The following is a 27,510-nucleotide window of genomic DNA, read 5'->3' as shown; positions in this document are numbered from 1 at the left end:
GTTTACCTTCTGAAATTATACAACTACTTAATACTTTCACTTTTTGACCAAGCACATAGACTTTACAAAATTTTCCGTCACTACTCTTTTAAGTCTTTAAATAAAATATTTTTATTACAATTATTAATAATAATTTCTTTTTCTAAAACAAAAAAAAATAGTACACTATAAAAAAAAGAAAAAAGAAAAAGAAAAACAGAAGCTGTGGTATGAATTCCAGTGAGACACCTTCACCAGAGACCACATGACACAATACTGTTCACTGTACGACCTTCAACATTTTTGTTGCTATTTGCGAATACCAAAGAGTGTGCACGCTCAGTAGACTCCTCCCTAAAACTGTAAACTTTAAGCTAAAAAATATAATATCACCAAAATCAATATAATTAGATATTTTTGGGGGGTATTTCTTAGAAAAATAATTGAGATTTATTGGATTATACTGTGGTCAACGGAGTCAATTTTATTTTTTAAAATATTCATTACTCTTACTATACTAGAATCATATTCAAAACAGTGTGGCTGTGGCCATTGATTGACGACCTAAATTATCCCATTGACTGGGACAGATTATGTGAACGTTTGTCTGAAACGACCATTGCTCACTATGTACTTGTTAAAGACACTTAAACTGTGGGGTCACCAAAGGTTCTCAACACCTAAATGAAGTTAATACGAAAAATTAATCAGCAATAACACGATGTTATGATCTATATCAATAATATAAATCAAAACATAAAGGTTATTCCTGATTAATTTTTCGAATAATTTTATTATTGAAGACGTTAAGAACCTTTGGTTACCCCTCAGTTTAAATTCTATGATAAGTAAGTAGTGAGAAGTGGTCGTTACAGACAAACGTTCACCTAATCTGTCCCAGTCAATAGAACAATTTAGGTCGTCAATCAATGGCCACAGCCACACTGTTTTGAATATGATTCTATTTCGGCGCCGAATTTAATGAAGGTCGTATTTTATGGTAACTGCCTTTAAAAATAGAGGGTGAATAGAGATAAAATGGGTTGGATATTTCTATTTTGAAGTACATCAAACGGACTTAAAAAGATTTGGAAAAAATATTTAAATACTAAAAAGGGTATAGTCTATGTAACACAATTTTCAACAAAAGACATATATTATATGTTAGTGACTAGTATACTGAACAACTCGGTCTTCCGTTGGCTTGAACGAGTGAAACAAAGTTTATATATTACAATATTATAATAGCACAATATCCTTTTTTACAAATCATGGAACAGAAAGGATTTTTATCAACTCGCGACAATCACAAAATCCTTACACGCACTTGATAAAAAAAACCCAAAGGAACAGCACTTTCATCCCAGGCCCGGCAAAACGACAATGAGGTCTTCAGTGTGGAGAAAAAACTCAGACCTCCCTGTAAGTTTAATACGATCTCTAGCACCTAATTATGATGAAATCTTCTTTGGTGTAGATATCTTCTTCAGGTAACAATTATACCAATTACCTTGCCCGTCCGTTCATCAAACAAACTATGCTCGTCATTCTTTTTTCAGGAACAACTGAACAGAATGACTTTATCCTTTCATAATATTTCTCTTAGTTCTATTAAAAACGCGTTTGTAAAGTTGAATGAAAACATGTGTTTGTCACTCATGTCACATCATCTACAGAACAGAGTCATATCATATCATAATTAACCAATCACCTGACGATATTGTAACACATGAGTTCCATTTGAATGTGTCCGACACTTACTTGCAGTTTTTCGGTACATAACTTTCGAAACACGAGAGGGTACAGACTCAAAACAAACATTGTTACATGTTACTGTAGCAAAGAAACCTTACAATTAATGTTTTTAAAAGCTCACTGAAACCATACAAACGTTTAGACAACAAAAGGACATACCAAGATATAATAAAATTGAGAATGGAAATTGGGAATGTGCCAAAGAGACAACAACCCGACCATAGAAAAAAACATCAGCAGAAGGTCACCAACAGGTCTTCAATGTAGCGAAAAATTCCCGCACCCGGAGGCGTCCTTCAGCTGGCCCCTAAACAAATATATACTAGTTCAGTGATAATGAACGCCATACTAATTTCCAAATTGTACACAAGAAACTAAAATTAAAATAATACAAGACTAACAAAGGCCAGAGGCTCCTGACTTGGGACAGGCGCAAAAATGTTTGTGAGATCTCAACCCTCCCCCTATACCTCTAGCCAATGTAGAAAAGTAAACGCATAACAATACGCACATTAAAATTCAGTTCAAGAGAAGTCCGAGTCTGATGTCAGAAGATGTAACCATACATCTTGGTAGGAAAGCTGTCACCTAGCATTCAGGTAATTCTTTAGACAATGGGTATGGTAAAAAAAAAACAGGTTTGAAAAACATGCATCCACGTCTGGTTGGAATATAAACTTTAATTTCGATGCCTAAAGTAGGGTGAGTGTCACACTATCTGTAGTTAAGTATAATATATAACCTTGTAAAATCCGTAAGCGGTCCTTTGGTTGCCTCTATTTTTCAAAAGTTTAAATTGAACGCCCTAAACTCTTGTTGAAGGTAAATATAGAAAAGCATTTCACACGCACATTTATAAAGTGTATTTTTTCGTTTTTGTCAAACCACAGTAAAGCAAACAATAAAATGACGAACACGAGTTACTTGTTATTTCATATGCATGTATACGAATAAAACAAATTAAAGTGATTATAATGGTATACACGTACACATATAATGTACCTGCACATCAGATGAAACCATGCAACTAATAAATGATAAAGAGATAAGGATAAGTTTATTTATCTACACAGATAGTGATGACCTGTCTACACAGATAATGATGACCTGTATTTCATTATCATAATTGTACACATTACACATAAGGTATGGACTTCATTTATTTGTCCAATAGTTTTCACCTCTAGTTTAAAACTATTTGTTATGGTTGTTTAATGATTATGTGTTGTTTTGTAATTTCATTTTTATGAATGTCTATTCTCATATTCATAATCTTTAAATGTTTTCTTTTCCTTAAAGGGTTTGAGATGACTTCATGTGCGTACACACACTGAAATATTACATTGAAGGCAACACATGTTTCAAATATTCTTGTGAAATTAATTTAATCTCTTAATTTGTTTGCAATATTCATTGAATATTCACACTTATCCTTTTAATCACTAGTATCTGCTGTGGTTCAAATTAGATAAACGGTAAAAATCAAAATGTTTAATCTTACACCGTCCGAACAAATTATCGGTATGCTTGCGATTGCTGCTGTCAAGTGAGTGCAAAAGTGTAAAGTTTGCTGCCGAAAACTTAGTACCGTATATCCATGTTATCAGTTATATGCAGGGGCATACGGTATAAGGAAGAAAAAGCAATATTTACTCTGGATACTGTCTTGGCGGTCTGAAAGCAGGAAATCTGTATCTACTTATCATAATGCTCTCATTTGTCAAGCCATGTTGTCTCATTGGCACTCATACCACATCTTATTTCTATGAAAAAGGACCCCCTTTTATATTAACATTTTTTTCAGGGAAAAAGCAAGTTTTATCAAAAGACCTGATGATCCTATGTACTAACAAACTATGACAGAATCAGGTATGGAATGATAAAAATTTACAATATTTCTTAACTTAGGCAGCCTTTAATGGTTTAATAATCTAATTTTTTTTCAGACTCGGGGAAGATCATTTGATATTCGGGGCGGGGATCAAACATGAATATCTTGGTCTTATCTAATCAAAACTAAAAATGAATAATCTTGCTAAAGACAAGGACCGAAGCTCATTAACTCGACAAGACTGCGGGAAAATAGGATAGCCGACGACCTTGTAAATGCAGCCATTTGCAGGAAATAGCTATAAAAAGTAAACATATTAAATATTGTTCAAAGAAATGTAGCTCTATTCTTATCTTTTTGAATTCCTAATAGCCATAAATAAATGTGGTATTATTGCAAATATGACCACCATACACAAAAGGCAAAGGGAGTATCAAACTTATGGATTATGAAACATGAGTTCAATGTAATCATATACTAGTGAAAATTGCCTTAACGGCCTGTTATTTTTTTACTATATGACAATAAGAAGTATAATCATACTATTTTTCGTTCATGGGAAAATATTTATAGATCAGACGATCAACATTTCATTTGTCCATTAGTAATTTCCCTGAATGTTATATTTACTTTAGTGCCTCGCCTGTAGGGTTACATGTACTTTAGTGCCTTCCTTGTAGAGTTGTATTTATTTAAGTATCTTTCTTGTAGAGTTATCTTTACTTTGCAAGGTACACAATTATTCTTTCATAATTATACTTTTGAATATAAAAATTGACTATGGACATAGTCAAGAAACTACTATTATAAATTATTTCTTTCAGAGTATACATACACAGATTCATTCAAGGTTACAGACAATATCAAACAAGCATTTGATGATAATGGATACGTCATGATCAGGTATGAAGTGCATTTATCATAAGTCTTTAGTTTTCTATGTTGTGTAAATGTATTCTGTTATATGTCTTTCGGTCACTTTATTTCTTGCCATGGCATTGTCAGTTTGTTTTCGACTTATGAGTAAGTTTGAATATCCCTTTATATTCTTTCGAATATCTTTTTTTTCTAAATAAAATAGATATAATGTATTTGGACTGTGGCTGTCTGACTGTATCTGTGGTAAGTCCAAAGGCTATATCTATAGGCAAATTAGGTTCTCGACCAAACATCAGAAAATAAGGTGAATGGCTGGTAGCTTCATGGCGGGTACAGTTGTAAGCATGTACAAGTGGAGCAACATGAGTCTTCCAATTTACCTTCTGGTGTGGCTGTAAGGTTCCCAACATGCCAAGTAGAGTCCTGTTGAACCTCTCAGTCATGCCATTTCCCATGGGGTGATAAGGTGTTGTTCTTGATTTCTGTACTCCAAGTAGTTGACAAAGTTCCTTAATCACATTGCTTTCAAAGTTGGCTCCTTGGTCTGAGTGCAATCTCTGTGGTATTCCATAATGCACTATAAAACTGTTAAACAGAGCTTCTGCTGTTTTTCGAGCGGTCTGGTTCCTTGTTGGTACAGCTTGAGCATATCGTGTATAATGGTCAGTAATTACAAGTATATTCTGTATGCCTCCTTTAGATGGTTCCAATGTTAAAAAGTCCAAACACACCAACTCTATAGGCTGTGATGATGAAATGTTGATCAATGGAGCTCTGTGTGGATCTTTCTTTCTCTTGAGACATCTGTCACAGTGACTAATCCATTCATCAATATCCTTGTGCATGGCTGACCAGTAAAATCTATCTCTGACTAAGCTGTTTGTCCTATCTCTTCCTGGATGACCCATCTCATTGTGCAATGCTTCCAATACTACAGGTACATGTGAAGATGGCAGAACTAACTGTCTAACATTTCTTCCATCAATAGTAATCTCCCTGTATAGTATGTTGTCATGCAACTTCAACTGATCAAAGTGTCGATTAAGAGAACTGGATGGTAACTGTCCTTTCTTGGGTTTAGATCCTGACTTCACAAAGTCAATCCAAGGCTTAAGATGTGTATCTGACTGTTGAACTGTAGCCCAATCAATATTATGCTCCACTTGCATATGTAGATCAATGTTCATGGTGTTGATAACATCAGGCTCAACAACTAAAGTGTCAACATATGGTGTTCCTATGGTTCCACAAATTGCCTTGATACTGTCCGAAGATAAGGTAGCTTCCTGTGCTGGTGGTAATCTTGAAAGAGCATCAGCATCGTTGTTAATCTTTCCTGGTCTGTATGCTATGTCAAAATCATATGCTGCAAGTGCTGATAACCATCTATGACCTGTTGCATCTAACTTCGCTGATGTAAGTACGTAAGTTAATGGGTTGTTGTCTGTTACCACATGAAATCGGTTTCCATACAAGTAATCGTGGAACTTATCTGTAATGGCCCATTTCAGAGCGAGGAATTCCATCTTATGAGCAGGATAGTTTTTCTCAGCCTTGGTCAATCCTCTGCTGGCATATGCAACTACTCTGAGTTTGGTTTCTTGCTCTTGATACAGCACAGCTTCTTAACCTAAACCACTGTCATCCGTGTGTAACTCAAATGGTCTGTGATAATCTGGATAAGCCAATATAGGTGCGGTCGCTAAACTCTCTTTTTTTCTTCTTTCCTGATTTTGGCTTTGGTGCTGGCATAAGATCAGTCAATGGTCTTGCTATCTGGCTGAAGTTCATAATGAATTTACGGTAATAACCAGCGAATCCTATAAACCGTCGAACTTCCTCTGGTGTAGTTGGAGTAGGCCAAGACATCACTTTATCTATTTTCTCTGGGTCTGTTTCTACACCATCTTTGGATACTATGTGGCCAACATACTTAACTCGTGGCATGAAGAATGAGCATTTCCCAGGTGATAACTTCAGGTTTGCTTCTCGGATTCTATCAAATACTAACTTCAATCGCTTAAGATGTTCTTCATAGGAGTCTGCAAAAATAATGACGTCATCAATAAAAATACAACAGATGTTCATATGGTAATCGCTGAGACATTCTTGCATGAGACGTTGGTAAGTAGCTGGTGAATTCGTCAAACCGAATGGCATGCGGTTGTATTCATACAATCCAAGTGGTCCTACAGTAAATGCTGTTCTTTCCTTATGTGCTTCCAATATCTCGACCTGATGGTATCCACTTTTCATATCGATGACAGTAAAGTACTTATTCCCTGCTAAGCGGTCTAGAATGTCCTCTATACGTGGCAAAGCAAATGAATCTTTTTTCGTATGGTTGTTTAACTGACGAAAATCCACACACATGCGAAGAGAGCCATCTTTCTTCTTGACGAGTACTACATTTGATGAATAAGGGCTGTGAGACTTCCTTATAATCCCTGCTCTCAACAACTGGTGAATGTGAGCCTTTACCTCCTCATACATAGCTGGTGGTATGCTTCTATATCTCTGTTTAAAAGGATGGGTATCGTCAAGTTCAATCTCATGTTGTACCAGATGTGTATGTCCAACATCAATGTCGCACTTCGAAAAGATGTCGCTGTATGATGTTATGAAGTTCTTTCCTCTCTCAAGTTCATCAGATGACAAATTCTTTACATCAATCTTTACTTGTTCCAAAAGTGGTGTGGTAAAATCTGTATTAGATAAATCAGGCTGGTCTTGAATATCTACTGGTTGTAATTCAGCAATCACTGACTTAGGTTGAATAGTAACAGTTCTAGTTGTTATGTTGCTGATGTTCACATCTATTCGTTGGCTGATTCCATATTTGTAACTAATTAAAGATGGTTCAATATCTAAATCATGTGGTATGACTGACTGCAATGTTTGATGTACCATGGCTGATGTTGAATGATATGGTAACGCTTTATCAATGTAACCAGCTATACATATGTTGGAATTCGGTGGTATGGTTATCGGTTTCTGTTCTGCATTCTTAATGACTGCCAATTGATTCTTGTTCCTTTGTAGCTCTTTCTCTCTCAAAATAATACAGCGGAATGATGTATACCATGGTGTGGTTAACTTAGCAGACTGTAAAAATTTAATTCCATGTTGTTGACGGCAACTATCCATGATGTTTGTTAGTAAGTTGGTACCCAGTAGGAGTGGTACAGCTGAGTTGTATTCACTGTCAGGAACAACCAAAAATATACAAGTGTGGTGTTGATCTAGCTGTTTAATATATAAATCCACTTCTATATATCCAATATAAGGTAACGATTCACCATCTGCACATTCAATCTTTAGTAGTTGACTAAAAGTCTGTATCGGTATATGTTGAAGATGCTGGTTGTAGAATGACTTACTTACTGTAGAAACGGTTGATCCAGTGTCTAATAAAGAGGTTGATTCTATTCCTTCCAAAGTAACTTTTGTTTCAGTCGGTGAACCACAAAGTCCAGGTGGTATCTTATTAGCTGCTGTACTTCTACAAATCTGCTGTATGGGGCTGCTATCAAAACTGTCTACATCCCGCCCCGTGGCGTAGACTCCCTGGAGTTTAAATTCTGGAACTGATTCGACTTATTGGCACATCCTCTCGCAAAATGTCCCTCTTGACCACATTTCCTACAGTATATAGGTCTCTGTCTGTCATATGTGGGTTGCTGTCCTTCAAATGCGGGTTGCTGTTTCTCATATCCTTGACCATAACCTCTACCTGTTGTATAATTACCTTGGTAATTACCTCTTTGATTTCCTCTATAACTATTTCCTCTATAGTTTCCTCTATAACTATTGCCTCTATAGTTTCCTCTATAATTATTTCCTCTATAGTTTCCTCTACTTTGATCTTGGTACAAGTTCTGATTTTGATGTTGCTGCATACCAGTTTCAATTCTGTCTAATCTAGTTGTTATTACATTCATGAATCCTGTAAAACCTTCCTCTTGTTCATCATAATCATCCTTATCATCATCATCATCAGTATTCTTAAGCTTGGTGATTGCCTTCTTTGATGTTCCTTTTGTTGTAGTCTTCAATGTAGGCATATCTAAAATGTTATCCTTCTCTATCCTACGTAAGGCAACACGCAAAGAATCAAATGTTGTATACTTCTCTTTCTCGTAATGGCTGATAGCTTTCAAATTCTGGCGTAATCCTTTCCATAACATGTCATGTAGCATTTCATCTGCTTCAGATCTTTTAACTTTCTCCGTCTGTATAGCTTTCTCCAATATATCTTCTAATATAAAACTCCATGCAGATATATCTTCATCTTCATGTTGAGTGGCATTGTAGAATTCTCGCATGACAGATTCCTTCTCCTCTACTACACCAAATACGCTGTCTAACTTCTTTAATATTGCTGATAATTCTGCATGTGGACCAATACGCATCACTACTTTTCCTGCTGGATCCTTCAATGATCTTCGTACTGACTGAGTTATCAACTCTTTGCTGTGGGTTTTGTCGTTGATAAGACATACTAGTTCATATCTCCACAAATCATATGTTACTTCTCCACCTCCTAACTTATCCTTTCCCGAAAAGAATGGTAATCTTGGTGGGTTGACGTAGATAGATGTTGGTTTTATTCCTGCTTTTACGTCAGATTTATCCTCCTTAACTAATGATGACATTAAATCCTTTATGTTCTGTGGTATGTCTTCAGGTTTTTCTCCTAAGGATTGCAATGCCTTAGCAAGGTCCTCAAATCCGCTCATGATGACGGTGTATGTATATATATCCTGTTCTATAAATAATTCCTAGTGTTGTTCAAGAAAATGTAAGTTGAAACTACAAATACCTATAATTCAAGTAACCTACTACTAAGTATAAATATGAAAACACCAACAGGTGTAAATAAAGAAATAAAGAGAAGAGAAAAAAAAAAATGTACTAAGTACTAAATAGACAAACACCTAGAGGTGTAAAATAAAGAGCAAAATAAATATCAGTCAAAACTGAATCAAAATCAAATGTCTGAAAAGAAAATAATATATATAAAGTATAGACTAAATGAGAAAATATACTAATGAAAATTAATGTAATGTACAAAGAATATATCTCAAAGTAATATATCAAATCTCAAGAATGAAAGAAATAATCTGAAATAAATTACAATTATAAATACTAATCAGTAGAAAATGTAAATACAAAATACACAAAAAGAATAGTAATAAGCTTATAAATACAGAATATCAAATGAAATCTAATATGTAATCAATATCGAATCAAAAAAAATAAATGAAAAAGTATAAATAAGAAAATGAGAAATGAAAAAAAAAAACTCAAATGAAGTCAACAACTAACTATCAAGTAAACTTACTATAAATCAGTAAATGTAATGTAAAATAGCAAAATAGTATGAGTTATTTCCCTTTAGTAAGGTGAAATACTAAACTAATACCTGAGTAAATAAATGTATACAATGAATTACCTCCCCTGAATATGAAACTAACTGTAACAATCTACAAAAAAATAAAGTGTATTAGAATTATCTCCCTTGATATCAAATCAAACCAATCTACAAAAGATATAAATGTAATATATTAATTATCTCCCCTTACCCAATAAACATAAGAAGAAAAAAAAAATATATATATACCCAGTAAGTATCAACAAATGTATAGATAATGTAGTGTAGTAAATAATATATATAACTAAAGCATGTATACTAAAGTTCTATATATACCTAACCTATATGTCTCACTCAATATACCATGTATGTATCACTCAATATACCATGTATGTATCGCTCAATGTTATATCTCACATATAACCTATGTGTCGCAAATATAATGTGCGACTCACAATACAATCTGTCTCGCTTACCTGTTTACACACATAAAATAAATACTATACTAATACTGATGCACCTGAAAAGGGCTTCGGTACTTTTATTAAACACTCAACACATATAATGTAATACTATAACTTCAAATAAATCACACTGAACTTTAAGCAACTCCAAGTAAAGTGTAACAAGTAACTGCTTAAATAGCTTACAAAAGCACAAGTCAGTAAAGACTAAAGTTCCAAGTAAAGTATCAACTCAAGTACGAAAAGTACAACTGTCCAATCACAATAAATCAACTAAGTGTCAGGTAGTACCAAACAGTAAAGTATGAGAAGGGATTAGTATCTAAACTGTAAGTAACGTAATAGGTAGGTATCACATTCTCAAAGTACAAACAAACCAATCACAGACGCATACACACAATTATACTAAGTGCCTAACCTAATCAAATCCCTATTTATCAAACAAAGTTTAAGTTTAAATAAAAGAAAATTAAAAAAAAAATAATATTAACTTCTATGTAAACAGTCAGCCTATATTCTAGTACACCTGTACTGAGACACAAAGTACACTAATGTCAAGGTCACACAATAATATAAAAGTAGAATAATATGATACACAAAATTAATTTACACAACACAAGGACAACACAATGTTAAACACAAATACAAACATGCAATACAAACACAAGATATACACACAATGTACTATGAAATGCGTTGCTTGACTGTAAACGACAACAAAGTATGTATCAGCTTTCTATTTCACTGCCTAATACTATGTTGAATATCAACAAGTCAAAGAACAATAAACATGCAAACAAACAAATGAAATTCTGTGAGCTTACTGTATAAGTCCTATATCTTACTATATATTGCTCAATGAAATGTCAAGTCAACCAAATATACTGGTGTAATACAGTAAACAAGCAAATGCTATGTTTACAAACTATGCAGTTTTCAATTTTGGATTTCAACAGCTGATTATGTTTCAAGTTTTTACTACATGTACTTTCACTCAATGTGTACTATGTAAACACAAATATGTAGGGGAATATATATTCTCACCAATTAAGTATGTCTTTCAATCACAAATACTAAATACACAATGCAAAAGCATAAAAGTTCACAACAATATTATGAAACTGTCTTGTTTTTCTCATCTTTCCATGTGTGAAACAATCACTTCCGGTTCACGGTTCATTCCAGGTCACAGCTTCTGTGAGGCTCCAAATGGTAAATCACGTTGGGCGCCAAATGTAACGGGGTATTTTCTGGTCAAATACAACGAAAACTATTCTAGGGTTCTGTTCTTTTAATACACAAATATTTAAGACCCTACAACATATAATAACAAATAATAAATATTCACATGACAAGACAGTACATATAACATATGGGCAAAGGGGAATAACTACAATTCATATTTATTCCTTTAGATATCTATATACTGAAATAAGTCCTAAAAGCACTCAAATCCAACTCTTTGGTTAACTTTCCAATACAATATTCATATGTATCTCATAATAATTAATAATAATATACATCTCAAATCTATTAATGAGTTGTCCATTTAATAAATATATTTGTATACAAAGTATACAAATTCTGACCAACATAAAGATATTACATAAACTACACTTCACATAAACAGACAATTACTTGAATAAAACATAGACAGTACAGACATTACAAATAAACAACATAGAACACAATGCTTACCATGTATATGGTACAAAGGTCAGTGTACTAGCTGGAATATCACAGTGCTGTGTACATTAAAATCTGAGCACTACTCATTTGACAACTTGATAAGGTATCAATCCATATCCTGAATAAATACAAATATAACATTCATAAGTCCAGTGGCAGGACTATTTCACCAATTAAATAAAATATACAACTACATCCAAAATATGTAGTTTCAGAGTTCTGTATTATTCAAATTCCAAATTTATCTGTCTTTCACTTTTATTGTAACTTTATAATATTTAAAGTACTAGAATGTTTTATATTAAAATGTTTAATATGACTCTGTGTTTTTATAAAATGATTTAATCTTTTACTCTTTCATACTCCAAATATTCCTCCATTCAATACATACAATCAATCCTTTCACAAAGTATTAAAATGACATACTATTAGTTTGTTAATTAGAAATAAGGTTAATCAACTGACCTGAATATAAGAATATTGAGAATCCAAGAATTATAATACAAATATCATCAATGTCAGAATTGAATATAACAAGCAGGTAATTTTCACTACATTCCAATATGTCTGCAGTATAAATCTACCAGAAACAATGAAAACATATAGTAAGACCTTTGGCCTAAAGATTGACCAATCAAAAGGTTAGAATTTTCCCTCCAAAATGATATGAAAGAAAAGAGGTTCACCAAAGGGAAAAGAGAATGATACTAGAACAATAGTGCCAGAAATAGAAACAATGAGTAACCAAACTATCAAACACTCCAATAAAATTAATATCATCAATATCATATTTGATATATCAATCAAATATGACTCTGCCACATATGGTATATAAAATTATGTTTCATATATGATATTAGAGAGGTTTAGCATCGGAACTTGTACGTGTGCGTGTACGTGTGGCTAGGGAAACCACCCAATTTCCTGCGTATTACGTCATCGATTTTGCATGGCGGTGAAACGTACAAGTCAGGGACAACTTGTAAAGCGGCGGCTACACGAAGGTAAGAACTTGTGGATTATTTTTCTTAAAACACATATATTCGTGAATAAAATTGAATATGTACAGGAACAATAGAATATACTTGAAGTATTAAAAGTATTTTGAGTCATTAAAACGTTTCTATGACATCAGGATGGAACGTGAATATGGGACGTATTTGACGGAAAATGGCGGCATATTGAAGGTTTTTCAATTATCCAAAAATTACATTATAATAACTTCTAAAATTATTTTATAGTTACCCTATAGTGAACATGTTCGGCGACGAATAGTTCTGCAGTTTGGAATCATTTCAAGAAGCAAATTCACTGATTTTAAGTTTGTTAAAAAAATGGGGGGCGTGAGCAGGTGCGTGAACTAATGATGCTGTCAAATTGTGTCTTTTACGATTGAATGAGAGACATGCAAATTCATAAGAGTCTTGAAATACTTGCAGATCTAAACTATTAAGGAGAAGCCCTGCTTTTGGTGCTTTAAATATTTTTTATTTCAGTGAAAAGGGGGGTTGATCAACTATTTTTGTAACTCTTGAAATGTGTTTTTCCCTTTTTAGGAACTGCAAATATGACATCTTTCACTAGTGGCAGTAGAAAAAAATTCCAGACAAAAGATGACCTGGTACTACTGAGAGAGGTCCTGGCTAAAAATCCATTTCAGAACAAGTCTGCCTGGAACGAGATAGCATCAGCCGTAGCAGATACCATATCTAATCTGCAGGTGGATGCAAGACGCGTCCGGGAGAGAACACATTTGCTGATAGATCATAAAAAAAGCAATGCTGACTCGTTGAAGAGGTATTTATGCTTTTAAGTTTATAACCATTTTATAATTTATTCAAGCATTTGTCAAGGTAGAAAGTGTTTCAGCCTTTTTTCTTATCCGTTCTCTCGAGATCCCTTCCGCCTGACTGCTGCTTCCCTCTCCTTATTCCTCAGAAATCACTAAAGCAATCTTAAGTGCAATCAAGTCTGTTTTAAAATGTATATCATATGCAGCCATACTTCCATTTGTGTGTAGTTATTTTTTTACAAATAAGTTGGTACAATTTGAAATGTTGCAAACAGATTTTGCAATTGTCAGATTCTAATATGTTAGTTTATACTAATTATGGTATTATCAAGTCTTCATGAACTGTGAAATAAAAAAAATAAAATGTTAAATATAAAAAATCATAGCAATGTTTATATTATAACTAAATTTTGAAATACTTATAAATCTATTTGGAAAACATGAATTCGAAAAAAAACATTTCTTTTTTACAAAATTTGCATGTGACGTCAGTGTTCTTGTTAATTTTATAACAACTTTATATTATTATTCCAGTTCAGGGATTGATGAAGAGTATGGAGAGAAAGAAACTTTACTGGATGAAATTCTTTCATTGGTGGAGGATGAGGAAAAACAGAAAGAAAAACAGAAAGAGAAAAAGGAAACAGAAGAAAATCGGGGAAAAGAAATTAGAAAAAGAGCAATGGAAAACTTAACTCCTAAGAAAGGTACATACTTCTTATCTTATAACATGAGCTATTTGTGTAGTGTTCAAATAATAGTTACTATATCTTTTACAGGTTGCTTTTATTTATTGAGGAAGGGGAGGGGTGGTAAGTAACTATGTATTTCGTCAATTCAAGGACAAATGGCATAGCGCATAGGCGGGTAACAGCATATTTCATTTCAGGGCATTTTAAAACTGGCTATTTGTGATAGGCTTTGCTCTCTGTTGAAGGCCCTACGGTGACCTATAGTTGTTAATTTTAATGTCTCATTTGAAATCATACCACATCTTCCTTATTATATATATATAGCATGTGATATACAGAGATGACACAGTCAGCAAGTAAACATATCTATAGTTTAAGACGGCCATTAAGTCTCGAACGTCAAGGAACAATCACCACTGAGAGTATAGGCTCAGGCTGTAGCTGGTTTGTTCCAAACTTTGTTATCTGCTCTTTGGTAGAGTTGTTGTCTCTTTCACATATTCCCCCAATACCATTCTAAATTTTATAAACATCATAACAATGGTCCAAAATTTAATGTCTCTTTTGTCTCCAATGATACTCGTGGACCAACTATTTGAAAGCCCAAAACCTTACACATGTTTTAACAAATTATGTCTATATTTCAGGTGATGATGATTCTAACGATGCCACCCCATCAAAGAGACACAGTTCCGGGAATATAGTTGGATATCTAAAAGAAAAAAATGATGCCGAGTTGATATATAGAAGGCAAGAACTTGAAGTTAAAAAAGCAGCAACTTCAATTGGAGGAGGAAAAGTTCAAACTAGAGAAACATGAAAGGATGCAGAAATTGGAAAATGACAAACAAGAAAAAACACTTATGTTTGAGCTGCTGAAAAAATGTTTAGGTGACAGACATTAATAGAGAAGCCATATTTCAAATCATCAAACATAATAAATATATTAACACAACTTATTATGAAAATTTGTATCTTATAATATTTGTTGTTTTACCCACGGTTGTAAATGTTAAAAGGGAGATAATCAATTTTACTGGTAAGATAGTGCAATGATATATGTTAAAAGTGTCTTAATGTGGTTTACTGTGTGGCCATGACTGGTATGCATAAAGAAGAAATCACTCTAGTAATTTTAATTTGAGAAAAGGGTTGGGCCGGAGGTTTCCTGAAATATTTTAATCACAGTTCTAGTTTTGATAGTGGTATTACATGTTGCTTACTTATAAGATGATAAACCAAGAGATACCTATCTACATTCTTTCCCAGAGGCGGATTTAGAGGGGGGCCAGGGGGCCCGGCCCCCCCCCTTTTTGGGAAAAAATTTGGTTGCTTATATAGGGAATCACTGAAGCGTGACTGGAGCGGGCCCCCTCTTAGGTCAGTCAGTGGGCCTCCACTTATGAAAATTTCTGGATCCGCCACGGTTTCCGAATTGTAATATGTGTAGTACTATGAATCATCGAACTATGCGAGTATGTCAAAAGAGAAGTAGACAACCGAAATGATATTAAAACAAGGTCAATCAATTCTCAAAAAGAAAAGCCTTTCAACAAGACACACAAGGACTCATTAGTTTTGTCGTTGGAATTGTTTTACAGTGTCATTTCGAGGCCTTTTACAGCTGACTATGTGATAGGGGCTTTGCACATTGTTGAAGGCCGAACAGTGACCTATAGTTGTTAATTTTTTTCTGCGTCATTTTGGTCTCTTGTGGAGAGTTGTCTCATTGGCAATCGTACATTTTTTTTATATTCAATACGTATTAAACTAAAAACAAATGGAAATCAAGGAGCATGAAAAACAGGAATGATATTTGTTGTTCTGTAAGGGTAATGAGGTTTTGCTTCTTGCTAAAGTAAGACCCCCTCTACATTTCTCACACAACGTGTCACTAACCTAGGTGTGTTGTCAGTAATGTGTCATTCACTAGCCATGGGCTGTTGTCAGTAACATGTCACTAGCCTAGGGGTGTTGTCATTAATTTGGCACTAGCCTAGGGGTATTATCAGTAATGTGTCATTAACCTAAAAGTGTTGTCAGTAACAAAACTTGGTCAGCACAAAAGTCATGATCAGACAAGGTACAATTAAATATGGCTGAAACATCTTATTTTTAAGAGTTGCCGCAAAAGTAAACTATATGTCATCTTTAGGAATATACAAAGAACACAAAAGGCAACAACAAGTATATGATAATTGTTTGGGTTTTTTTTAAAACTATTTAACAAATTTAAGACAAACTTAACATTTAATTTTTATCAGCTCTTCAATGAAACGTCAAAATGATTAAAAAGCAATAACGATAATTATTTGCCATCTGGAAACATTGGGAAAATTATCAGCCCAATAGGTAGTCCTCTAATGTTGGTGGTGATACATCGAAAAATATCCCGGTTTCACTGCCATAAAGACAGGTATGGCAATTTGTCAGTAGAACTGCTACTTTGTAATACTTTCCCACGGGTTGCAGATATAACTTTAGATTTTTCTTGTAGTCTAGAAATGCAAATAATGACAAAACTTTCCCAAAAGCCCACTCCACACAAATGCGTACTGCTGACATTCTTTTGTTGAAAATCATTTGATTCCTGGAGATGACTCCGCCTCTGAATGGTGCAATTATATATCCATCAGTCACCGGATATGCCGGGTCACCATAGATGCAAAATATTCGCCCCTGTGGAGTTGTCATATGCACCCTCATTTGTGCTAAAATGTCACTTTCACGTAACATTCCTGCGTCATGTCGACGCCCTTCTATGGGACCAAACAAGTTTGAGATGATCCCATTAGGGGTAACAATGCTTTGAAATTTCAAGGCATGTGACCTTTTGTGGCCATTAAACACAAGTCTTTGGTTTTCCTGTGGTCTGCATATTGGTCTAACAGTACCGTCGATAAAACCCCAGCAGCTATCTAAAGGCCCATCACGATCGAAAACCGCACCTGCAAAACGTTCTAAACACTCTTGTGAGAGCCAACTCATGTCGAAGTCTGAAAGAAGATGACAATGATTGTCATGTATGAAATCGAGAACTTCATTGATAATGAGAGAAAGTTCTGTTTTTGATCTGCCAAATATATATTCTAGATCTTCAAGGCGACAAGGGTAGGCAAGTCGTCGTAATACCATGCAAAGTCCATCAATACCCCTTGCCGTGGTGCGATTACTACATACAACTTTCTCTGGTATACGCAGGGCGCGACGAAGAATTTCAATATCATCTTTATCAAATCTAAAAAAAGATCGACACTGTTCATTTGTAAGTTTTTCAACTTCTATACCTGGAAAATTGCTCTTTTCCTCTTTACATAATGACAAAAGCAGTAATTCATCGGAGTCTTCTAAAGCTGCTAACACTTTCAAGTTTTCCGCCATAGTTATCAAACATATAACAAAGACATTTATTGGCAACTATTCTTTGCTTTCAACCAATGAGATAATATTTTGCATTACGTCTTTTACACGTACACGTATACGTACTACTTTGCTAAACACACCGTGGCATAATGAAAACTTACGGGTACGTGTACTTCTGTTCTACACGTACGCGTTCACGCACACGGACGTTTGCTAAACCTCTCTAGTATATCTGTTCAACCAAGGAATTGTATTTTTTTTTATTATTGATAATAATTCTTTATTTGCAAAACAAACAAAAAAACAATTTTGGTTATGGCAAATACATATACAGAACAAACATAATGAAAACTCGACAATATTATAAGAGACTAGAACACACCCGTGATATCGCGGGCCCGTGACTGAATTAAAGTATATAACTATGCGCAAGCCTTATTTTAATATTAGTATTGTCATCTGATAAAGTCGTGCCGATTATAAGATACGCAGTTTTCTCTGCTTTCAAATCTTTCTGTTTGAATCCGTCGAACTGGAACTTATCAATTATTGGTAGTATTAATTAGTTGGAAAACAAAAGGTCCTGGAATAGAATATTTTTTAATCAACAGCATTGTCCTATATTAGTTATAAAGTTGAATTCTTTGATTCGCTGTTTTACGTCATGCCCGCTAACAAATTGAAAACTGTACCTATACGCCTTATTTTAGTCCTGATTGAAGGCCTGACTGTAAGATGAAGATAAGAAATAAAAGCGATGATAATGTTTCCTAATTTGTATCTATGTTTTATCATTTATGTGGTATTCAACTTCTTTGTTTCCTGTTGATCTGTCATCATGGTCATGGATGAACTTATCATACATGTTTTTAAAGACACAGTGTGTCTTTTGTTTCTTTATGTCTTTGAATATAATTGATCAGTCACTTTGTCCTTTTCCAAAAAGTACAAATGTTCATCTTTAACTATTATAATACTTTTTTTCGGAATTACTTATTATTATTTCTTATTCTACTCTTTCCTGGTTCATAAGTGTCATTTTTAGTATTATTAATTGAGTATATTATTAAACTTTTGCTTTACTCCACATGATCCAAATTGGATTTTTACACTTTTTATTTCTTACCTTATCAATATAATACACGTTTTTATAATGACTTTAAATTAACTCACTGATGACAAGTGCTCAGTATATAAGATAACTTGTTTAACCAGTGGAACATATTTCATAGACAAGGAACTTATGTAACCAGGTGAGGAACAAATCACTTATTTTACCAGGTAAGGAACAAATCTCACAAACATGGAACTTATTGCACTATGTACGAAACAAATTTCACCAACCCGGAACGTATTTCACCAGGTAAAGCGTGGAACTTATTTCATATAGATGGAACAAATTAAATAGAACTTGTCTGTGAAAAAAAGTTCTCTCAGAACATATTTCCTGTGAAATTAGTTCCACTGGAACTTTTTTCACAGGAACAATTTTGGCTCACATAAGCACTGAGCTATTATAGTTGCACTTTGACATCACTCAGATAGACGAGACAATAAAATATGAAGATATAGCACGTCTCGGTCAGCGATGAGAGGTAATGGGATATATCTTGGTGCGGGAGCACTTAAATAAACGGCAACCAAGTGAAGGTGAAGTCTTTCTGTCAAATTTTGTTGTAGGTTGTTGGGTCTGTTTCCCTGTATTATATTTGGTACTAAGTCTTCATTGATAAGAAGTTTTTTAATCAACGGACATGCTACTCTTCTATCATCGATTTTGACCGGCAGTCCATGTACTTAACGGCATACTTATCGATTTACCTGATTCTTTATCAACATACATTGCTTTCTATCGCCTTATCTTGTGATTTACCAGCATACATATCTCTTTACTGGTATTTAACCATATTGTTTGGCTACATCGTAGGACGTATTTTTTACAAGTATCATTCCTTGCTTTTGGCTGAATATCACGGCAACTGCTACAAGCTCACATTATAACTTGGTCTATATCGATATGCAATTTTTGCTAAACGTACGTACACAAATATTAAAAAAGAAAATCATTTATACATATATATAGGCTGCAAACTAAATTACTGTCAGAAAGGACAATTCATATAAAATTATTATCATTTTAGAAAAATGTTTGATGAAGAAGAAATATGCCAAATGAAGAAAGTTCTAGAAGATAGTGACATGGCACAAAAATATGGATATGGTGTAAGTAAAATGCAACACACATCAAAATCTCTAACCAGGTCGCGAATTCAAGACAGCCGATAGCGCCTTTTATAAGTCTTCGCAAGATGTCGACAACGCTTCAACATTGCCACCTCCGAAACCGTGAACGCTTGGTAAAGCCACCCACCACTGTTTCGGACATTGCCCCAATGTATTGAATCAACAGAAGTGGAATAATATCCCTCGTGTGGGAGAAAATCGGACACGGAAAGGGCTTGAATTATTCGAGTTAATCCGGCTTCTACATAACATATAGTCTCGATAATCCAGACGCTCCATATGCATATGTAGTTATTGTAGGCTGTAGGAACGATAACTCTGGTGCATCGAGACTTCATAACATAGGGTTCCCTCTGTTGGCATTGGTGTTTTATTTTAAATTTCCGACGTTTCCGGTCTTGTGTAATTGCTTTTCAGAATCGGATTCCTCAACGTATTTCCGGTCGGGATACCCAGTGTGAAAAACTGAGTTCTTATTGCTTATATTTATATTATTCCACATCTGTTGCTTAAATCATGAAAGATACATTGATGCAGAGTTATCAATGTTCATTTAAATTCAAGCATTTTCCGTCACTTTGTATCCATGGTAAATGTTCACACCAATAACCATAGGAAGCAAAACAATTGATAGCGAATCATCGACATCTTCTCTCAATAGTTTAAATGATAGATCACTTTTTTTGGCAGATCAAAAGCACAATTTCTTTATCTGTCTGCCAATTTCTAAAGTGAATGAGTTCCAAACGATTATAGTTGCATGTTTTAGATAAATATGATTTATGTTTTTATGCCCCACCTACGATAGTAGAGGGGCATTATGTTTTCTGGTCTGTGCGTCCGTTCGTTCGTTCGTTCGTCCGTTCGTTCGTCCGTCTGTCCCGCTTCAGGTTAAAGTTTTTGGTCGAGGTAGTTTTTGATGAAGTTGAAGTCCAATCGACTTCAAACTTGGTACACATGTTCCCTATGATATGATCTTTCTAATTTTAATGCCAAATTAGAGATTTTACCCCAATTTCACGGTCCACTGAACATAGAAAATGATAGTGCGAGTGGGGCATTCGTGTACTGAGGACACATTCTTGTTTTTAGTTATTGTTAGTTGCTAATTTATTCAACATTCTTTCATTTTTGTTTGAATCACTATATGAATTGTGTTCATACATGTAACTCATTTAAGATTTACGAATTCTGAAATCGACCATCTGTACATAAAAAAATGAATACGGTCATGTTTTTATATAATGTAGTTACCAGACGGACAGGGAAAACAAGCTGGACTTGTTATATGGAGTCACCCAGGAGATGACGTAACAGGCATCGTTTCAAGGAGTGAAAAGGTTGTGGACACATGCCAAGAGGTTTGTTTGTTTGTTACTAAGTTTTAATCGCTCTTTTCGTATCAGTTGTTCAAAAACCAATTTTCGAAAAAGTTCCGAAAGCACTTTTTTGAAAATGGTAAAGGAATATACTCTTAAGTAGCAATACACTGTTCCCATGTCAACACAAACCCTTATTGATTTTTTGATTGGTACTTAATGTTACTTTCAGTGCTATTGGTATTTCTTGGCGGTCATTTCATGAATCCGAAAGTACCAAGTAAGAACCACTGACCCTCGACAGGAAAACTAGTCAATTAAGATTGGAATCGAGCACTACTACACACCTGATTTGTCCGGGGTTCGAACTCACAATTTAGTGTCGTCAGGATAGGATACAGTAGTTGAACTTCTTCGGCCACCGAGTCCGCTCAAACCTTTTTACTAATGTATAGTATTTTGTAAATTTTGTAAGCTTGGCGTGTCCTACCTAAGCGACACAGATATAGAAAAAGTACAAATTCAAATAGAATACGTTTTTCATGTCAAAAAAATTAATGCATTAAATAGTGATAACAAAAATATTATTTAAAAACGTTTTGATTTTTTTTATCTGTTTGTCATTATTTAAAATATTCAAAAATATATGTATACCTATACAGCATGAACGAACAAATGAATTTCATACCCCTGATAACCCTAAAAAGTTTTGTTCAATAACAGCTAGTTTATTTACAATGCTACAAAATAAAGACTTCACCAGAAACCGTAAACGTAATAGAGACACAATTGTGGTGAAATCAAGACAATACTGTTAAAAGGTACAAATTGACATCTTTCTATTCTTATTTTTTTCTATAGTGAAATAGAGAGTATAGTGTTCTCATCTTCAAGAATTAAAGATCTATGAGCGAAACAAATACTTTTAGAACCTGTTTAGTGATCTAAATTAATGACACTTTATTAAAGAACAAAGATTTTATGTTGGTAAATTTAATTATAGTACTGAATGTTTTAATTTTTAGTTACTTGGAGGTGGTGAAATTTACCACTACCATGCAAAATTTGTGAGAAAGGATGCTTATACGGGAGGAAGTTTTCTGTGGCATCAAGATTACGGGTAAAACTCAATAAGGATAAAAGTATTTAAATACTCGCTCGGGTATGGGACCCTGGATTCCATCTATGTTTGGCAGTGTAAACTTTCTTTTTATTTCTTCTGCTGAGATAAATTTAAAAATACTTACTGAATAACTTTTTATGAGATTTTGTTGCATGTATGACTTTTCTCAATGTCTTCTCTCTAGACAATTGCCGAGTTGATCAAAGAAACTTATATTATCATAATGATAACCCCTTTTTGAAACTTTTGGTCTTTAAAAAAGAAGGTCCATACAGTTTTTTTTAGTCGGTATATATATTCATCTGAATAAATAAGCAGTGAAAGTAGCAAAATAAAATGCAAGAAATGTTTGTTTTAAAACATTAAAATTGGTATTCTATAACAATCTTTTTTAAATAGAATTATTTTATTTCAAAGGTACTGGTACAAAAACGGAAACCTGTTCCCGGATCTCTTAACCATATTCATTCCTGTTGATATAAGCGACCAAACTAATGGATGCCTGCAGGTAATAGAAAAAAGTATACACGTGTTAAAACTTTTTACAACCATTTATATTCGATGTTGTAAAGTGGATAAACTTAAAGTTGAATACGACAGAAAGAATTTCAAAACCTAAAACTGTAAGAGACATACTTTGATTGGCGTACATTTATTCGTACAATTACATACAGACCCGCATATGTTTTAGTTCAAGTCGAACAAGCTTGAAGCGTATACAACGTGACCTAAACGTATCTGAAACTTATTTGTAGCGTTTTCAACGCACACGTAGCGTATGTATTACGTGCGTGATCACAGCGTATACATTTGGCAAACGCTGGAGCTGGATGAAAATTTTTATACTGCATAAAAATTTCCTGGAGTTATAGCGTTCGCCAAGCGTATACCTTTGCATTTCGACGTACTTCAAACTTATGCAACGCGCGTTTAACGATTGTTTATCGTTCCTCTGGCTTGCAAATAATGTATACGGACTTTTTTCTGTACGTCTGGTGCACGCCGGTCTATACTCCAATGCGTGACGCCGGCATTACCAACATAAAGTTGGGAAAAAACAATAATGTCATAGCAAAAAATACACAACACCAAAAACCCTAGAGGCTCTAATAAGCCTGTGTCGCTCACCTTGGTCTACGTGCATATTATTTAAACACAGGATCCTCTCCGACATGACGTGCATATAATTCATGACACAAATCTGTTTTGTTGGATCTTTCATTGCTGACCATTTGCATGTTCAGTTTCTCTCTATATCTTCTTGAGATTTTGCGCAAAACATAAACGAAGGTAACTAAAATCCTCATTTTTAAAAGAGCAAACACTCCTATAAAGTGTGACCGTCTGCTAATAATATTGGCAAAATTTTACATTTAAGTAGATCTTGCTTTGCTAATCATTTTTGTGATCTCAAGCGTCTATCAATCATGACTTTATAATTTGTGCCATATAAGGCAAAACATTAAAAAATTGATAAAATCGTCATTTTTAAGGGCAATAACTCCAATAAGGTGTCGCACGATTTCCCCCATCGGTCTTAAATGTAGATCTTGTCTTGTTGATCATTTTTTATAGATTTTAAGATATCAGTTAAAAAGCAAAATATTGGTATACATCGTTATGAAAGGGCAATAAGTTTAAACTCTAATAAAGAGTTATCGACCATGTACACTTCTTTGTAGAACTTGCTGATCAATTTAGCATTCAAAGTTTCTTTCTATCTATTATAGTTATCAGGGCAAAAATGATAAAAAATGGTAAAAGTTATTTTACTTCAGGGCAATAACTCTTATAAAAAGTCGTCAGATTCAGACGGTTTTGACGTATAGAGCTCAACATTCTGAACATTACTGTCCCTATTTAAAACGGTTTTCAAACTAACAGACAAAAACTTGCATTTCCTTTTATGCGCTATTTTTAGCCATGTCGGCAATCTTGGTTGGTTGGCCAGTGTCATCGGACACATTGTAAAAACTAAATACCCCAATGATGATTATTGGCAAGTTTGGTTGAATTTAGCCTTGTAGTTATAGATATGAAGGTTTTTGTAAAAGTTAAAGGACGATGACGCCAAGTGATGAGAGAAGTTAACTTGGTCGAGTGGAACAGGTAAAAAAAAACCGACGAATAGACAAACAACAGTACACAAACCAAACTTAGAAAGCTTATATCTGAGCGACAAGGACTCTACCTAAAACCGGAGGTGATGTCAGGTGCTCCGGAAATGGTAAGAAACACGTATGATCATGGAACAGAAACCATATATTGAAAAAGCGCGGAAGAAAATACGAACATAATAATTAAAATCATATATTGATACAAAATAGAAAAATAATTAGCGAAAGTCTGTATTGTGACCTATAATACTCAAATCCACTTTATTTGGACTCTGTTGGATAGTCGTCTCATTTGCAATCATATATATATATATATGATTGCAAATGAGACGACTATCCAACAGAGTCCAAATAATATTATGCACAATATTTGCAATCATATTGTGCATAATATTGTTGTAAAATGATGCCCTTTATGGGTTCTTGATTAGATTAATAAAATTCTTATCTTATCTTATTACATCTTATTTAATATGGTTTACATTCTCTTATAATTTAAGATTTTACCTGGAAGCCACAAATGCGGTAGAATTGATCACTTCCCTGTTGCTGGCCAAAATCAGTGCGATATAGAAAGAGTCAAACAGATCATCGAAAGACATCCAATCAAGCACGTGGAAATGGATCCAGGTACCTAATTTTTCAACTCCTTTAGGTTAATTGTAGATTCTGAAATTCATTGTTTGGATGGTTGTTTAACACCCAAATACATATTCAGGATGATATGATAATGAATTTCCACGTGCTAATTTATAAGGTAAAAGTCCGAAGAAAGACATGACACCCTATCCGAACAGATTATTCTGACTCCGAACAGACCAGTTTTGCTCTTACTCCTTAATGCTGCGTGCTAAGTGTAGAAGCAACACATGCTAATTTAACAGTCTTAGGTTTAACCAGTCCGGGGTTCGAATCTACGACCTCCCACTCTCGATGCAAAGAATGTACCACAAGACTACAAATTCATTTCCTCAATAAATGTATACATATGTACATGTATCTATAAACACATTTTTCATACAAAACTATTTAAAGTACAGAAGTGCTATGAAATTATAACAAAACAGTTAGTTCCTATTTCAATTTTATAAACATACATGTAAAGGGGTTATAACATATGAAGTTATATTCGAAAAAAATAATCGTAATAATCAATTGTTACACAATTACATATGGGCAGTCATGCAACCTTACTATCGTTTCTAGTTTATGATTTTTAGCGCCATGTTTAACTTTAACTCAATTCAGACTATGATTATCCATAACCATTTACAAATTTAGTATATTCTGTTTAAAGGTGATGCTTTGATTTTCCACAGTAATGTTATACATACCAGTGCTCCGAACAATAGTCCAAACAGGCGCTGGGCGCTATTATACTCATATAACCTGAGGTCTAACGACCCTGTATTTAAACACCATCACCCGAATTATACACCACTAGAAAAGGTAACTTCTGAATGTCTTTATTTCTTTATAAAAGTTATATTACGTTTTGACTTTCGCTGATTCTGTATTCTAGAACACGGAAATATCTGTATCCAATACTATAACCTCGAAAGTTACGTGTATCTTGTTTGTAATTTCCGATATTGCGATTCAGTCACCGGGTTATAGATAAACTGGATCCTGCCAATAATTACCACTTCTAGATGGCACTGGTTGTCCAGTAGCCAGTACTATGATATTGCCATTATAGAAATGAAACATTTTGTTTCTAAATTCCAGTTCATAAAATAAATAATATTATAGTCTTTAGTTAAATTGATGTGAAAGATACCAAAGGGATATTTAAACTCATAAGACAAAAACTAGCTGATGGCTTTGCTAATTATTGAAGACCTTACGGTGACGTATAGACAATTAATGTCTGTGTCAATTGGTCTCATGTGAAGATTTGTATCATTAGCAATCATACCACATTATCTCTTTTATATTGCCAATGCCGTAGGAAAAAACTGAAAAACGATCGAAAGACAAACAGACTTTTTTCAGTATATAAAACATATATAGAATACAAAACTAAAGACTCAGCAACAAGACCCATAAAGAAACCGGGTTGGTCTCATGTGCTGCGGAAAGGGTGAACAGAACCTTCTTCACATGTCGAGTTTCAACTCAATCATGCGAACATAAGACGAAAATGATTATTTTGTCGAAGCCTTTCAAAAAAAGAAAAAGCTTTCAAAAAAAGAAAAAGACAAAACTAAAGACAAAATGCAGTAAACAAAACACAATATTGAAACTAAAGTATCAAAATCTGCAGGTGATCTCAGAAGCTCCGATATGGTAAGCAGAACCTGTTTTACATGTGACATTGGTCTCCAAATGATCATTATTTAAATTACACGAATAACAATTGTTTTTCCATATTTTCAGGTGCCAAACTCAGCAATCAAAGAATGTAGAAATTACATAGATTTCACGGGGAAAGATTTTCTTGACCCAAGTGTTGACAAAACAGTCAAAGCTGACAAAGGACAGTAGTGTTGAACACTTTGGTTAAGATACTATGCAACATTTCTATTGTTGTCAAATTACTTATTGAATTATACTAGTTATAAGGCTCTGATTCAGGCTGACTTTAAAACAAATAAAAGTATTGTTTATGAATTATCATGGTTTTTATAAAGCTGATACTTGTTTCCATGCCTTTGTCACCAACCGTGCAAGGGCTGTATTGCCAGCCAAAGTTGTTACAAACTTCCATCGTTGTTGCCTTCGTCTGAGAAGCTTGTAATTTGTTGCAGTTTGAAAATTCAAAATTTGTATGATTTCTTTGCTTAACGTCCAGTGCAAATATTTCATGTATGATCGGTACACCATTGTAACTTGACAATAAGTTGCAAATACTAAACTCATTTCAGGATGAAAATTACAAAGTGTTTT

At 34.0% G+C, this 27,510-nt stretch overlaps 3 protein-coding genes and 1 pseudogene across 3 annotated transcripts; 2 read left to right on the top strand and 2 right to left on the bottom strand.

Annotated features, from left to right (window-relative positions):
* The first annotated feature begins 2,811 nt into the window (after positions 1-2,811).
* Positions 2,812-27,234, top strand: LOC139512115 (L-proline trans-4-hydroxylase-like). The gene is made up of 10 exons (XM_071299507.1): positions 2,812-2,880; positions 3,539-3,603; positions 4,390-4,468; positions 19,960-20,041; positions 21,313-21,423; positions 22,407-22,501; positions 22,922-23,012; positions 25,122-25,251; positions 25,919-26,070; positions 27,001-27,234. The coding sequence occupies exons 2-10, from the start codon at positions 3,591-3,593 to the stop codon at positions 27,106-27,108; spliced, it is 861 nt and encodes a 286-aa protein (XP_071155608.1). The 5' UTR covers positions 2,812-2,880; positions 3,539-3,590; the 3' UTR covers positions 27,109-27,234.
* On the bottom strand, positions 6,157-12,752 carry LOC139512114 (zinc finger CCHC domain-containing protein 18-like). The gene is made up of 4 exons (XM_071299506.1): positions 12,437-12,752; positions 11,981-12,089; positions 10,173-11,596; positions 6,157-9,643 (listed from the first exon to the last, which is right to left on the bottom strand). The coding sequence occupies exon 4, from the start codon at positions 9,181-9,183 to the stop codon at positions 7,984-7,986; it is 1,200 nt and encodes a 399-aa protein (XP_071155607.1). The 5' UTR covers positions 9,184-9,643; positions 10,173-11,596; positions 11,981-12,089; positions 12,437-12,752; the 3' UTR covers positions 6,157-7,983.
* Positions 12,921-15,687, top strand: LOC139510362 (chemotaxis regulatory protein ChePep-like; annotated as a pseudogene).
* Positions 16,796-18,040, bottom strand: LOC139510361 (uncharacterized). The gene has a single exon (XM_071296945.1). The coding sequence runs from the start codon at positions 17,834-17,836 to the stop codon at positions 16,796-16,798; it is 1,041 nt and encodes a 346-aa protein (XP_071153046.1). The 5' UTR covers positions 17,837-18,040.
* Positions 27,235-27,510: the final 276 nt, after the last annotated feature.

The sequence above is a fragment of the Mytilus edulis genome, chromosome 2 (assembly GCF_963676685.1).
Source record: "Mytilus edulis chromosome 2, xbMytEdul2.2, whole genome shotgun sequence".
Lineage (NCBI taxonomy): Eukaryota > Metazoa > Mollusca > Bivalvia > Mytilida > Mytilidae > Mytilus > Mytilus edulis.
This window is presented reverse-complemented; position numbering and strand designations above follow the sequence as displayed.

Excerpts from the sequence above, each read along its gene's own strand:
- LOC139510361 (XM_071296945.1), bottom strand. The coding sequence starts at position 17,836 with ATGGCGGAAAACTTGAAAGTGTTAGCAGCTTTAGAAGACTCCGATGAA.
- LOC139512115 (XM_071299507.1), top strand. Across the intron at positions 20,042-21,312 it reads CACAAAAATATGGATATGGT|TTACCAGACGGACAGGGAAA; the intron begins GTAAGTAAAATG and ends TATATAATGTAG. Across the intron at positions 25,252-25,918 it reads GCACGTGGAAATGGATCCAG|GTGATGCTTTGATTTTCCAC; the intron begins GTACCTAATTTT and ends TTCTGTTTAAAG.
- LOC139512114 (XM_071299506.1), bottom strand. The coding sequence starts at position 9,183 with ATGAGCGGATTTGAGGACCTTGCTAAGGCATTGCAATCCTTAGGAGAA.